At 35.9% G+C, this 16,919-nt stretch overlaps 1 protein-coding gene across 3 annotated transcripts in view; it reads right to left on the reverse strand.

The window, feature by feature from the left end:
• Positions 1-16,919, reverse strand: part of LOC123677946 (dedicator of cytokinesis protein 9) — an 81,454-nt gene that overhangs the window by 29,628 nt on the left and 34,907 nt on the right. For all 3 annotated transcript variants that reach the window (XM_045614683.1, XM_045614684.1, XM_045614685.1), the window contains exons 13-15: positions 13,873-14,370; positions 13,541-13,807; positions 8,508-8,789 (exon numbers count right to left, since the gene is read on the reverse strand). In XM_045614683.1, the coding sequence (XP_045470639.1) occupies positions 8,508-8,789; positions 13,541-13,807; positions 13,873-14,370 (1,047 nt within the window). The remainder of the gene's footprint in view (positions 1-8,507; positions 8,790-13,540; positions 13,808-13,872; positions 14,371-16,919) is intronic.

A 16,919-nucleotide genomic window follows, 5' to 3' on the forward strand; every position in this document is an offset into this window, starting at 1 on the left:
CGTTCTTTCACTAATAGCGGCCTCACCATAGGTATTTGAGAGCATTCGATGAGCCTCAGCCGCAGATTTATTCATATTTCAGTAGATAATTAAAACCTCCCTCAAATGACGAGAATTTGACTCGTAAGCTGACATGGATAATCGTGAATAACTTTATGATGCAGACACAAATCGACTAACATGTCGATGGCGTTATGTTCACAAATAACTAAACTTATTGTATGACATCTGCGATATATTTATTTCGACTATCACTTACCGTTACAGCCAGCTATTGCCCAACGGCAGGAGCAAAGTTGTAGGCCTAAATCTAATATTTCGGAATATGACATTGTTCAGCTAAAATATTTTCGAAGTTCAGGCGCTTCCGGTTATATAAGAATTAAAAAAATTTTTTTTTCATTTTATGTCTCAGATATTATCGAGATTTCCATTCTCAATTACTCTTTGCTAAAATTATTGTGTTAGTCCTCATAGTTTTCAAAATATCAAGGAAAAACCGTAAAAAAGAGAGAATTTCCTTAGTCACAATTACCTGAATTATTTTTACTGTGAATATCCTATGCCTATGTCAATTCACTTTCTCAAACTAAAATGATGTTGGAACATCGTGCATATCTTGAATTTGAGAAATATCATCACAGGGTGCCAAAAATTGTAAACAAAATTTGATCATAACTTTCGATTTTCAAATCAGAACCCTATTTTTTTGTGATTTCGCTGGATTCTACGGTAAAAAATAAGGGTAGTGTCCAAACGTGATTATGCTCTCAAATTCAATAATTCAAGAGTTATTTGAGATTTTATGAATTTATGTTATACGTAGGGTCAATTTTATTCGATCTGTTTCCAGACAGACTAGCAATAATACTCTATGACCATAGAAATTTAAATATCTAATTACTTTACATGTGACAGGTATTTTCATTATCAAAGCTTCACTAATTTGATTTCACGAATTGTATTTCCGATATTCAAATGACAAAATTCTGGATATACTTTTCTCTAATTATGTGGCAAATCAGTTCTTTCCGGCACATTTTGTGGAACAAAATAGACTGGAACGGATTTATCTATTATTTGTCAAATTTGTGATACAGAAAACTGTTCTACCAACCAACATTTTTCAATGCAAAAATCACTAATAGATATTTATGGAAATTTCCGTCAATTTCAATAAAAAGGCAGTGAATTCGGGAACATAATGTTTAAAACTCGTACAGAAGGCTCATTCTACCACTCGGTCATTTTGAACTCTTGGAAGAATAACAATAAGTTCTGCACTTGTATTATAAATATCTTATTCCATATTCACGATGAACGCATTAGAATTATTGGTAGAACTCATCAAATTTTAAATCAGAAATTTCCTCATCTTCTTGAAAGGATGTTGCATACTTCATGAATATCCATTATACTGGATGGAGTACCTACCTAGAAGAAAAAAACCTCTACCTACCAAATGAAATAAAATCATGCAGGACTCCTGTGTGCCAATTCTATTGATATGAAAAAGCGGTAGAATACATTTTATGAATTCAGGAAAAAATCAGCTTGGTGATGAAAAGGGAGTAACAGAAAGTTTGAAACATCCTTCCGAATTATCTTCTCGTCAATTGGTGATAAATGTGGATATTTCTGATTGAATGCTCGACAAGTTCTCGAAACAATTCTGTTACATTCACCGTGGATATGGAATAGATCCAGAATATCATTATTTGAATAACGGGGATTCATATCGTCAAATTATAATCTACTAGATTCAATAATGAGTACACCTGTCACCTTGAAATAATTGAATATTTGAAACGCACTCTAGAAACAGATTGAATGAAATTGACCCTACGTATAACATAAATTCATAAAATCTGGAATAACTCTTGAATTATTGAATTTGAGAGCATAATCATGTTTGAACACTACCCTTATTTTTACCGTAGAATTCAACGAAATCACAAAAAAATAGGGTTCTGTTTTGAAAATCGAAAGTTATGATCAAATTTTGTTCACAATTTTTAGCACAATATTTGAAACACCCTGTGATGATATTTTTCAAATTCAAGATATGCACGATATTCCAACATCATTCTAGTTTGTGAAAATGAATTGAGTACACGCATACGATATTCACAGTGAAAATAATTCACGTGATAGTGACTATGGAAATTCTCTCTTTTTTACGTTTTTTTCTTAATATTTTGAAAACTATGAGAACTAACGCAATAATTTTAGCAAAGAGTATTTGAGAATGGAAATCTTGATAATATCTGAAACATAAAATGAAAACAAATATTTTTTTCGAAGAATTTTTTTTTAATTCTTGTATAACCGGAAGTGCCATGAACAATGTCATATTCTGAATTTTCAGATTTCAAATCGGCCCCGTTCTCCAGAAACGTCTAATAGGCCTTCGAACTTGAAACACCCTGTATAAATATTCATATAAATATCTAAATATAAATATTTTTGAGAGGTTAAGCTCGATATCGGTGTAATCTGGGATTTGGTACCATAGAAAAACTCGAAACCCTTAACGGCGAACCCCCTCAAACTTAAGGCTAGGACCGCCCTTGATTTGTCGTCATGGAAAGTTATTTGCATCAAATATTTTCATGTGAGCAAGGGCGAAATGGTATGTTCTAGGAAAAAAGTCATATAGAATTCTACCCTAGAATCAGCATAGGATACCGAGTGAATCGTCTAAAATCAGCTAACGATACAAGGTTTCCGAAAAAAATCTTTTATTTTCTAGAGGGATACCCAGTGAAGGATCTACCGGCATAGTGACGGGGTCCAAGGGGCGGAGCCCCTTCGGCGAGCAGAGCGAGTACATAAATTAAAATGCTTCCGTTGTAACAAAGAGAGACACTGGTCAACTGATTGCAATTTGAGGCAACAGAGTAAGTAAGTGATTCTGCTTCGGTTGTAGGACAATCAAGTTAGAGGATTGCATTAACAATGGTGGCACGAACGAGACTAGGCCCGTTAAATTTAGAGGATCGAGTAGAGGTAGGTTGAACAAGCCAAGTTTCAACACTAAGAGACGAAGCCATGTAAACCAGAGGAGAATGAGAGATAGTAAAAGATTCGACAAAGAGGGTCGCTCCAAGGCAAGAAGGGTTGGAAGTATAGAGCATAGAGAAACTAAAACAGGTAAACTTGATCCAATCATTGACTTCTTTGCAGATTCTGGAGCAACAGACCATATCGTAAATGGTTGTCTGATTTTGAGAAACTTTGAGAGATGTCAAAATATGAGTATAGAGAGCGAATAAAACGAGATAGCAGTCATTGTAATCGATGAGGACAATTCCAAATCCTAAGAGTTTACAATAAGGTTAATAATGAGATTGTGTTAGAGAGTCAAGCAACGATAAGCGAAGAAGATGAGATGAGCTTGCAATCGCAGACACATTCCAATAACGAGCTATTAGGTTCGGAGGGAGAACCGGAATCTGCGATTGGGAGGGAGAAAGAGTATGATCTCATCTTTTCACCTAAAGAGAAAGTTCACAAGTTTCAACTGACAAAACAGATGAAACACAATCTGAGCAACAAGAAAATATTGGGATTGCAGTCATATCAGTAGAGAGGTAATTTAGATCGATAACTTGGAATCAATCCAAAACTTAGAACGTGAAGTATGTATCATATCGACAATGGAGAAATTACACTTTAAAGAGACAGAATGAGAGCTGAGAAACAACGAGTTGACACACACTGACACGATGGGACTTATTAAACCACCATCTCATCCAGGTCAGTAAAGATTCATTATTGTTTACATAGAAGACTATTGGAGACTTGCTAAAGCATATTCATTAAAACAGAAGATGAGTTGGCTGAAGCATTAGAGAAATTCTTAATATCAACAAGAAACTTGTTGGAGAAAAATGAGAAGGTATATTATATCAGGTCAGATCAAGGTACAGATTTACCGAAAGGAAATTCCCAGAAGTACTGAGTAGAGAAAATATAGAGAACGAGAGAGCGGAGAGGTTTAACTCGACGATCCAAAAGAAGGTTTGTACATACATGTTTGATTCCAGACTACCTAAGAATATGTGGGAGATTGGTGTTGATGCATCCATAGATGTGTACAACAGAACACACAAGTCTATCAGATATCAAACACCATTGACAAAGTTTGCACCAAATGCAAAATGCCACTTTGATCAAATTGAGAGATGTGGATGTATTGGATGTATTTGTAAGTATTATTATGTATTGTGATGTTCGCATACATTAAGATTCCAAAACCCAGCTTGAAATTTGGAGAATGTGCCCTGAAAGCTGTCCCAGTGGGTTATACCGTGGATACTTGACGTGGCATTCAAGCTCGGAAAAAGTCCTTTGAATCTCAACATGTGAGATTTAACAAGAAACTTGCCTACAAAGATGTTTATAGAAATAAACAACTTGATGACACTAGAGAAAAATTAGAGACCCAGGAAAATATAATTGACTGGGATTGGATGAAAAACTCGAAAGAGCCAAAATAAGGGAACTGCCGATAAAAAGGCCAGTACCCTGCTACACTTGGAGAAAACTGTAGAGGACGTAAGCTATGCAAGGTTTTTTAATTACTCAGAGAATAGTATTTTAGAAAGTGGGCTGAACGACCTCGGTCGATTGCCTTTGGATAACTAGTTATCAATAAAGATCAGCTATTAATATTATTATTTTAGGTAAATATGAGAAAACCGATAGAGAAGAAGATATGAGGCTTTGTCTTATTTCTTCATTAAATAGAGAACCAAAAATTTCGAGGAAGCTATAAAAGAAGAAATTGATTCCATGATACAAAATAAGGTTTGGATATTGGTAGATAAAGAGTTTCTTCAAATATCTGTAAAACGGGCAAATATTATAGACCCGAAATGGTATTTGAGAGAAAATTAGAGGCAAATGGTCTTGTACGATACAAAGTAAGATTAGTCATACGAGGCTTTAAGGTCAAAAATATCTATGACATTAGACTTCCAGTAATTAGAGCTACATTTGCAATAATCAATAAGTATGATTTACATGCTTGTCAATCAGAAGTACAAACCTGCCTTTTTAAATGGCACTATAGAGGAGATCTATATGGAGATTCTTGATGGAGTAGACATTGACAATGAGATCAAACGATCTTATGCATATAAACTTCGGAAAGCCCTATATGGGCTGAAGATAAGACCAAAGAGATGTAATAAGAGATTCACTGAAGAGATCCAGAAACTTGGTTCAGAGAATGATATATTATACATGGACCTTGTTTATATACTTGGAGGAGAAATGATATAAATATAAAGAGAAACCGAGAAGAGATGTATATAAATCAATCAATCAAATTATACCATGAATATGTTAGATATATTGAATATGAATGACTGCAATGCTCAAAATACTCCTATGGTAACCAGACAGGTAGAAAACAGGATTAAGAGAAATCAATCGGAGAATCTACAAGATGACTCAGATAAACTAGAGATGAAAATAGTTCCGTATAGAGATGAGAAGAGTTCCTTATAGAGATGAAAAGAGTTCCTTATAGAGAAGCGATTGGTAGCTTAATGTATCCATCAAATGGTAGACACTACGTTTGCTGTTAACTGTTTAACGAGAAAACAAATGAAGCCGATCGAAGCTGATTGGAAAGGTGTAAAGAGAATCTTCAGGTATTTGAAAGGTACTGTGAATTTAAGTCTTAAATTCACCGCTCAAACTTAATACTTAGAGGCATTTACCGATGCAACATTTAGAGACCATACCGACTTTTCATCAACTGAAAGGTATGTTATTAGATTGTTTGGAGATGTAATAGCTTGGAGAAGCCATAAACAAACATATGTCACATTGTCCACTTGTCAAGCCGAATATCTAGCTATGAGTGATGCTTGTCACGAATTAATATCTCTTGATAAGGCACTTAGATTTGTGGTAGGAAAACTGATGTTTCCTATAACAGTCTGGTGTGATAACAAATCCGCTGGAGACTGCACCAAGAAAGACGGTAGTCACAAACTAAAAGTATTTGATGATCATTTAGAGGTTATAAATGACGACCTACTACATAGAGAGAAATCTGGACTTAGAAGACATATGGTTAAAACACATGGTGATTTCAAACAATGTGTTGAGTATAAGAGAACCACAGTGAGGTGGACTCCAACGAAAGAGAATGTGTCAGAGATACCATCAGACGGTCATAAGAGATTAACTCAAAAACTAATGATTTAATAATCTTGGAATACTAACTCATTGAATTTTTTGTTTTCAGAGTATTTCTAGAGACTAGAGTATAAACTAATTGAGTTCTGTTTATAGATTAGACTTGGAGTGGAGAATGCTGGTTGTAGTTCGATGAAGGGAGGGAGTGTTAGAATATTACTTCATCCGAACAAATTCCGAGAGAGACAACCAACCCTACACTTGAAGTTTTACTTCATGTCGTACGGTGGCGCTGCGAGTCTGCGCGTGGCGAGGCCATCGAGAGAGAAAACAAGAATAGATCTTCGATGATCTAGAGCAAACGTCAGGGACATAACCTTAGTGTTTAAGTCCTCCTGTCAAGTATTCTGTTCTGACATCTGAACTGGGTTGAGCCCCCTTCTGGGTCGAGCTCCCTTCCGTTCAGACAGCTGAACTTGGTTGAGCCCCCTTCTGGGTTGAACTCCCTTCCGTTCAGACACCTGAACTGGGTTGAGCTCCCTTCTGGGTTGGGCTCCCTTCCGTTCAGCCTTTCTAGAACTTGCTTAGAGATAGAGTGAGATTTACGAGAGTGTTTTGAGAATAAACGATTAAAATCATCATCTGTGTATTAGTGAATACTCTGTATTTCAAAACCCCAAATATCCAATACAAACATTTTAAAACTAATTCATTCTAAAAAAATGCCATATTACAAGTACCGACCGGAGACCATCCTTGAAAACGAACGCTATAAGCTGTACAGGGATCGTACAGTTTTGACTGATAAAACAGTCCCTCACAATAGACCAGATATACTACTAGTCGATAAACATCAAAAGACAGTATTACTCGTTGACGTAGCAATACCAAATAACAACAACCTGCGTCAAAAGGAGGTCGAACAAATTTCAAAATATAGGGACCTTGAATTTCAAATAAAGCGTCAGTGGAGAATGATATCAACGAAAACTAGTCCAATTATCATCTCAACAACTGGAATAATACCCAAAAATCTCAAGAGGAATATCAAGCAACTGGGACTTAGTGAGTATATATGTAATATAATGCAAAAAACTGTTCTTTTAGGTACTGCAAGGACGGTGAGAAAATTCCTAGGGAGCGAAGGACAGGTCCAAGGATCACGTGGATCACGAGGACCAGAAGTTCAACGAGAACCAGGGGGACCACAATGACCGGACACGACCGAGCTCTACCCTTCTGATATTTTAAATATCTGGGATTGAGTGAATGTTCCTCTTAGCGAGGAGTGAGAAGCCGACGGCGCGGCGAGGAGAAATCCTACGCGTATAGACAAAAGTCGGGGATAATATCAATAAAATAAAATATAATTTATTCGAATATCTAATTTGATTCAATTATTTCTGTTCACAAATATCAGTTTGTATAATTATGTACAATAAAAAGTATTTCAAAATTCGTTGAGTATTATTACTTAAGTTAAAATTGAGTTTGATGCAAAACCTCACTGAAATATTGAAAAAACTGTAATTGATATTAGTTTTTCACAATTTTCAAGGTTTTCATGCAAATTGTGAAATTGTTTGGAATTATGATTTAAGGCGCCTAATGCGCAGAATCAGCATCGTTAGTTCCATACCCTGCCCATAATAGCCCACAATCACGCTTATTTATCTTACCACTGAGTTGTTACTCTTTTCTTTCATTTTTGAAATTAGATGAAAAAAATCGGTTGTTACACTACTTTGTTCCACCAACCTGTTTGTAACTGATTTCTACCACAACCTTCCATCGCTCAGAGGTTTTAATGGATACGAGGACAAATAAACCATAACAATTTGAAGTGGTTTTGAGATGAGGTCTAGAAATGTTTTAACAGTGAAGTGTGGAAATATAAAATCTTGTAACAATTTCCTTAACTTCCAGTATTCAGAAAATTTGATTCGATGAAACACTGAAAATACTATATCTCATTTTTTCCATCGCAAAATATCCCAACTATATGAAAAACACATATAACAAAATGACAAGTTGAGAATTTTATAACTGAATATTTCAATGAATATTTAGGAACGCAATCAAAAAAATCACAATTATGAAACTTTACAACACAATTTTTTTTATATTGATTTTGTGATAATACATTGATGATCAGTAAACGATAATAACTAATTCAAATGCCAAATTGCAAATGGATCTCATAACTCCCGAGAAAAGATTGAACTGGACGGTGTATGACGGAAGGATTTTTCTATTAAGATTTTGGATTCCAAATCTAAATTGTAAAAATTTCTGTGGAATTTTTGTTTAACCAATTCCAAAGAGAACCATAAATGCATTAATTATCCTACCTGTTCCCTTCATGGCTTTGTCACTGCTAGCATAGCTGTTTATCAACGACAAACTTTCTTGAAATCTTGCATTGTTCAGACCAATGATGTTCCCTAACATTTGCGATACAGAAATTATCAACTGTAAATGGACTCTCGTCAGGCCCTTTCTACCAGTAAACTCGAAATTACTTCTCATCAGTAGGTACAAGATGGCACAAGACTCCTGGCGAATACAAGCAAGTCTACTGTTGCAACACTTCAGGAGCTCGTAGCACAGTCTACCGCACAAAGTTGCATTACCTAGAAATTCAATTCAATTTTTCGATATTAATTATATGAAACTTATAGGAATATAACGCTTTGCAAAACACCATGGTAATGCCTCTTGGCCGGCCAGCTCCACGGGAACTATGCATTCCACCACGGTCAAACACCCTTTCGTCTTAGAAATAAATTCTTCCATAGTATGTTTTATGATCGATTAAGTAGAAATTAAAAAGAAACAGACTTTGTTTTATAATATTTTCATTCCTAGGTGATCGATTTTGGATTATTATTCCATCATCAGGCCACCTGAAAATACACAATGATTTATACAAGATTTCTCAACATTTTATTACCTTTTTTGGATGGATCTTTTTTAGGTAAAGAGTATGCAACTTATGAAACTTACTGCCTTATTGAAGTCGAAATGGATCAAATCGTTTTTTATCATTTATTGTTTCTGTTATTTTTCTCTAATTGTCTGGTTCTCTAGTTTTCCCAATCAATTGTCTGCAGTTATAATAGATTTTTATTTCTTGCTCTTAGTAGCGTGGTGTTAAACATGAATATATAGGGAACGGTTATAGTCGGTTTTCAATGTCAAATTCTGGCATATGCTCTGCGAGCGGAAAATTCGGTTTCTTTAAAAAAGAATATTAAATATAATGTTGAGAAATCTTGTATATATCATTGTGTATTTTCAACTGGCTTGATGATGGAATAATAATCCGAAATCGATCGCCGAAGAACAAAAATATTATAAAATAAAGTGCGTTTCTTTTTAATTTCTACTTCATTGACACTTTCATCATTTTCGATTTTTTTATTTAATTTCTAGAAGCGCGAACATAATAAAATTAGGTTCATCTTATAGAGAAATGAAAGATCCAACAAGGAGCAATTATTCGTTCACAAAGGTTACATCTAGGGGCCAATAGTAGGATGGAATTGATGGATTTCATGCCGGCCACAGAGATTTTTGTGATTTTTATATTTTCCGAATGGGCGGCCAAGATTGAATTTGAGAGAAATATGAAGGCTTTAAATAATAAATCTATCGTACACATTGGTTATCTCTAAGAGAATATTTTTTCGTGATTTTCATGTTTTTCGAATAAGCGGCCAAAGATGATATTGGATCCATATTATAGGAGATTGAAATAGCTATATGACATATCCCATGACGGCTGAATAGTGAAAAGAAAGAAGTAAAGTTCCAAGAATCCACAGGAAAATTCATATTTTTCAGTGCGGCTAAATTTTCAAAGAATGTACTTCGTAAATTGCGAAGTGCGATTAGAAGATTACAATTGATTTTGTTTGTGATTTTTATTGTGTTCCAATGGGCTTGGGCTCTCACTCTTTCATTGGAAAAACTATTGACTAGCGAGTCATAAGCGAGTTGATAATTATTATTATCGGTGGTCATGAGCAATGTGCGAACTAAGATAGAGGCGGACCTTCCAAGATATCAAATACACTGATCAACAATTGCTAGGGATCACTTATGAACTTCTCTTCATTTGTATTTTTTTCAAGTTATCTCGTGAATATCTGTACATTATATGTTCTCTAAGAAAAAGTAAGATGTTTTGAGTTGATTATATCAAAGTCTTCCTCACTTCATCGGCTCTTGTTCACAAAATCGATTATTATCTGTAGGCTGTTACAGGTGGAGTGAAAAGCAATGTGGTATTTGTTATTGAATCTGTTTTTTTCTCTCGTTCAAACACATAAGGTGACAATAATTGAAGAAATGAGAACAATATCAGCTTATCAGTCGTGCCGAGAAGACGTTTGGCTCCTGTGCAACTGGACCAAATCATACGGTGGATACAGGAAGGTTTGTCCCAGCGAGAAGTGTCCCGGCGGTTGAATGTTTCGCAAAGTGTCGTGAGTCGGGCTTGGAATAGGTTCATCCAAAACGACTCAGTAGATTATGTTCATGGGGGAGGTCGGCAGCGCAGTACAACAGCTGCCCAAGATCGTGTTTTGATCCTCAATGCTAGGAGAAATCCCACTTACCCGGCGTTGCGGCTCAATAGATCACTGAGAGTTGCAACAGGAGTTCTAATTTCGAACCAGACTGTAAGACGACGACTACATGTTCGTGGTTTGAGAGCACGTAGGAGAGTACAACATCCCCGTTTGAATAGGGAACACCGGGTTCATCGAGGGCAATGGGCTGAGGAGCACCGCAATTGGAAACTTGAAGATTGGAGCCGATGTTTATTTACGGATGAGTCTAGATTTCGTTTGGTCAACTCCGATGGACGTATTCTTGCTTGGAGGGAAAGAGGTCGAAGGTATGCAGAACAGTTAATGGTACCCATAACAGCTTTTGGCGGAGGTTCTATATGTGTATGGGGAGGCATTTGTTTGAACCAACGCACAGAGTTGGTTGTTCTGCAGAACACCACCATGACCAGCCAGAGATATCACGATATGATTATTGAACCCATAATTGTTCCGTTTGCGGCTGCCGTGGGCGAGAATTTCATTTTAATCGACGATAATGCCCATCCACACCGTAGTCGTCTGGTTAATGAAGCGCTAGAAACTCATGCTATTGATAGGATGGACTGGCCAGCTCGCTCTCCAGACATGAATTGCATCGAACATGTCTGGTCTGAGATTTCTAGACAATTGTCAACCTTAGAACAACCGATCAATAACCTGGAGGACCTTTCTAACGCTTTACGGGATATTTGGACGAATTTGCCCCAAAATTTTATAAATCGTTTGATCGAAAGTATGCCTTGTAGGGTGAATGCTTGAGACGAGCTCGTGGGGGACCAACTAGGTACTAGCTTAACCGAAACTTCAGCCTTCTTGTGGTTTCATCATAAAATTTATTGTTATTCAAACACATAATTTTGAGTGTTCCTAATAAAGTCTTTTTTTCTCTCCAACTTTCCATTTTTTCATTCTTTTCTCAAGTGAACCATATTATCAACTGAAAATACTCTGATATCTGACTAAATTAATAATCTTGGAGCGAATATTTCAGAAATAAATTTAGAACAAGTAAGTGATCCCTATCAATTGTTGAGCAGTGTAATTGAACTTTCAATTTCAGTAAGCGATTGATTATTATGAACAAGGGCGTCAAATACATCCAAATATGTAGCACATTGCGTGTTCTCCTCTGATTTTTTTTATTTCTATCTGCGGAAGTCGAATGTTAGTCGTTGAAGAGTGAAGATAGCAAGAAGCAAGACTCTGCCTGCGAGTCAAAACAGATTGCGTCGATTCATTCAAAGACTTTCCATTTGGATCAAATAATTGCCTATAAATTGTTTCAACAGAAAAATAATCATTCTGAAATTCGCGTTTTATTGTTTTCTTTATGAAGCGAGATCACATTGTAACAAAATTGAAGTTGACTCTTCGCGGTCATCATCTATCTCAGTAAAACGAATTCTAAATGATGTTCTAGGATTAGAATATGTTGTTGCTTTATTGGCCAAATCCAATAGTGAAGCTAATTCACCTATACAAGAAGTTCGCGAACTTCTCTTTTTTCTGCTGAAAATCCTCATGTTTACTTTTGATATTCACATTAAAAACCATAATATAAACACTAGGAAATTGTTGAAGAAGTTGAAGTTCAGAAGAAATCAATAATTTTCTAATGCATGTGTGCATAAACGATTTGTAAAAGGAATATATTTCGGAAAATGAAAAGAAATGAAGATAGAAGAAGAATACATAAGATCTGTCACCAGATGCTACGTAATTATAAATATGTACTATGAAATCTAGGCGCCAAAAAATGTTTATGACAGCGATAAATGGAAAATAAAACCCAAATTAATGAATCAAAATAATGCAAATTAAATATCCGGCAGCGAAAAAGTGACTCACTAAAAAAGTAGAGAAAAATGTATAGGTATATGCGTGCGTATGAAATTGGAGCGACAGCGAAACATTTGATAATGTCGTAAAATAATAATTTAAAAATTGCGGTCAACAATGATGACTTACCAAATCATCAGGTTGAAGAACAAATCGTCTCTGGTACAAATCTCAGCTCTTCACAGGGCCTTTGTTGCTGGTTATCAGCTCCAACTTTCTGGTTTCAAAACGCTGTAGAAAAAACACTAACAAAATGCGAAAGCAAAAAGATAAAAGCGATGAATAATGCGGGCGATTCAAAAACGTAAAAATTCAAGAAAACAAAGCGGAAAGTTAATAAAATATTAGGAGAAGTCAAGCACAGTTCTTCAAATCTATATGTATCTTGTTGACATTGTTTACGCACAAGCTTTTGGGATTTCGCGATCTCTCGAATTCCATAACTCTCTCTTACACAAACAACATGAAAATAACGAAAAACTATTCAGCCCGCATGAGATCATATAATTCGGATCTTGGAGCTGGATCCTAAGAGATAACTAATGTGTACGATAGATTTAAATAATTTATCTATAGCCTTCATATTCCTCTGTAATATGAACTGAAATTCTTGGCCGCTCATTCTGGAAATATAAAAATCACAAAAATCTCTTTGACCGGTATGATATCCTAGAATTGCCCCCTAGATATAGCCTTTGTGAACGAATAATTGCCACTTGCTAGATCTTTGATTTCTCTATAAGATGAACCTCATTTCATTACGTTCGCGCTTCCAAAAATTAAATCAAAAAATCGAAAATGACGAAAGTGTTTGACCATGGTGGAATGAATAGTTCCCGTGGAGCTGGCCGACCGAGAGCTAATATTACCAGGGTTTGCAAAACCAAATATAATATTTATAAAAATGTAACAAATTTGTTTGTTATCACCTTGAAATAACACACTGGAGTAGTTATTGACAAAAGCTCTCAATGCCGCAAAAACATGCTTGAATAAGTTTTCACTCTGACCAAGTTGTAAGAATGTCAAATATAAATCGAAAAATTTTCTCATTAATTCATTATCTCCATTTGAATCCATCAAACTCTTCTTAAAATTCATTGAGTACAGTCCCATACAATCCAAAGTAATCATACCGACTTCTGTAGCTAAGTGTTGCTCTAAGATTGCCTGCTGTTGTTTGAGAACCTCATCTTCTAAAGGAATAATTGTATTGAGTTAGATGCATGAATATGAAGATTTTAGTAAGTGGAAATTTTACCTGAATTCGTTAAATTTTCCCTATTTACAGTGTGAATAACCAAAGTACTAGTATTCTCATGATTCATGTCAGAAGGGTTCATCCGAGCCGGAAGAGTATATGCTTTCGTTGTCTTGCTCTTAACATTATCCATTGACTGAGATTTAACAATAGTGATATTCCTCTTTCCCACATACTTGAAGAAATTCAAACTCATCTCTAAAGTCGTGAAAAAACTTACAACCTCACTCTCTGTGGACTGTTGCCACCAAGCGGTAAGTTGTTCTTCGCTTAAATATTTCACCACAAAGAGGAACATAAGGAGTAAATCTTTCACTTCTGTTGATTGAAGTTTATCATATCTGTGAACATGAGTCGATGTTGACCTCATATGGGATTTCATGTCTCCATTTCTAGTACTTTCTTTAACTATTGTTGTTTCTTGGGACATTGCTGATGGGGAATCTGACATTGTTGATATATCTGAATCAATACTTAACGAATGACCATTAATTAGAGCTGAAACATTAATGATTATGAATCCTGAATAAAGTATATACGTCAATATTTTTTTTAAATGTAATTGGTTTTGGAATTTATAATTACTATTTCCTCTTTTCTTGTCAGAAATGTACATAATAGGAATTGGTCAATGAAATTATTGATTTATTGAATCACCCTCAAAGTAGATCATCGAAATGAATTAAGAAATTTGGTCAGGTACAAATCATTTTCGTTATTCGCCTTGGCGAGAATTCTGAAATGTTATATTTTGGAAGTCTTGAGGGGGAGGTGATTACCCCCAGTACCCCCATATCTGGTCCTTGCCTAGTATGCCTCAACAATCAAACTTCTCTTGTTATTATTCAGCTAAAATCGATACTAAATAAAAGCACTTGAGCCTCGCTGTAGTGTTTTTGAGCGATCGTTCTTTGAACCGATCGCTCTATTATTATTCTTGTTTGTTCTCGTTATATTTTTAAGAAATATAGTTTTCGCGAAAAGAATAAAAGGTTATCTGATGAAAAATGTTTTATACTCTTACATCCGATTAAAAAAAGCTCTTGTGCTTTCAAGTTCGATCGAAAAATAATTGAAAGATCCCAAAAAAAAATGGTTAATATAAGAACAAAAATCATTTCATTTGATTATAATAGTCTTTTTATTACGCTTTCCATTTAAATCCTAGGCTTTCACACTCAAATTTTCCTGAAAATGGGGCTTAAGCTTTCGTATCGCCACTATGTTTATCCAGAAACTGTGGTTTTAGAAAATTCCAATCGTCATCGCCGTCATCTAGTTGTACTCAATTCGTAATTCAAAAAAATCGATATAGTATCATTTTTGATGTGACAACAAAAGCTATTTAAGTCGCAAATTTTCTGAAAGAATCGACATCCGAGTCCCATACATACGCAAAAATATTATTTGAACTCAAGGGTTTGAAAAGGGTGCGCCTATGGTTTATGACTGTTTTGCAATAATCTCTGGCCAAGCGTTTTTATAGAATAGTTCAAGTGACTTTGGATTTACTATACAAACACAGGCTAACCTTCGAATTTTATCAAGGGCTTTCCTCGTGCTGTTTTGACTTGCTCTGACTTGGCAGACTATTGCTGCATAGGTTATTATCGGCCTCACAATCATGGCGTACATTTTGGGTCACATCCCCAAGTCTTACGAGCCAAACGTCATCAAGGCCTTTGATGCTTGTTAGCCGTAACCTCTATGCGTTTCCCCCACAGAAGCTTACTGTCTAGTGTTAGTTCCAGATGTTTGACTTCAGATTTCCACTCTATGATATCTCCGTTTAGAGAGAGGGAATTCATAGCTGGAAGTTTCCTTTTTCCGATTGAATGAGATTACTGTGGTCTTGGATGGGTTAAACATTAACCCACTGCCTCACTGACTAGCACCATTGTTCAGTTATTCTAAGGCCCTCCTGCTTCAGATCGCACAAGGAGCTCTCGAATTTTCTTTTACTATTAAGACTATATCGTCTGCATTGCCTACATATACAGTCGAAGCCAAGCTCTGTGAGTCTGTAAAGTAATTCATCCACTACTAGTCTCCATAGAAGGGGAGATAGATATTACTCCCCCTTGAGGTGTTCCGCGAGTGACATTAACAGAGAAGGTTTGATAACTCACTTGTGTCCCAGCTATTCTCGTCTTCAGCATCTCATACATCCATTTTATAATGGTTTTGTTCACTTCTTGCCTTTTGAGTGCCTCTCTGACAGACACATGTGTTGTGTTGTCAAAAGCCCCAGATATGCGATCTCCTTGTTATTCAGAGTACTCTGGGTGGCTTCAGTCAGCTGATACAGAGCAGTCTCTGTTGATCGGCCCGCTCTGCAGGCATGCTGCATTTATGAAGTAGTTTGTTCTCCAGATTCTCCGTTCTTATCCATCACTTTCTCCATCGTTTTCAGCAAAAACAATGTTAGGCAAAAGGGTCTGAAAGATCAGTCACATCTTTCTTCCCTATTTTTGGTATGAAGGTTACTGTAACCCTCCTCCATATTCTAGGCATTTGACCCAGTGCTAGACTGCTTTTTATTATCTTCAGGAGATGGAGATGAATCTCCCCCATTCTTTTCTGTAGGAGTACTACCTCCAGGTTTTCATATTTCATCTACTCCTGGTGATTTATATGGTCGAAAAGTGTTTATTGCCAATTCCTGCTGTTGTCTTATAAGAATTTTCTTAGCAATATCCCTATCCTCCTTGCGGTGATTTTTGGTTTGAGTTGCTATATTAGCGTTTATTATGGGTTCACTACCTGGGAAGTGTGTTTTGAAAAGAAGAATCGATCGTTCCTCTTCTCCCTCCGTGAATTTTCTTCACAGAAACAGAAATTCCATCGAATTAACATGAAAAAACCTGGAGGTCGCAAAGCGATAGCTTCAGGCGTTCTGGAGTTATGGCTGAAAGAAAATATCCTTCAACAGATGCACTGAAAAATCAAAGGTTTTGAGGTTTCATGGCGACGCATGTCAGGGTTTGAGAAAAAAAGGGAAACCAAAAACAATTAAGAGTTCGATTTGTCTTCCGTCTTTTAGCACA

Source organism: Harmonia axyridis, chromosome 4 (assembly GCF_914767665.1).
Source record: "Harmonia axyridis chromosome 4, icHarAxyr1.1, whole genome shotgun sequence".
Lineage (NCBI taxonomy): Eukaryota > Metazoa > Arthropoda > Insecta > Coleoptera > Coccinellidae > Harmonia > Harmonia axyridis.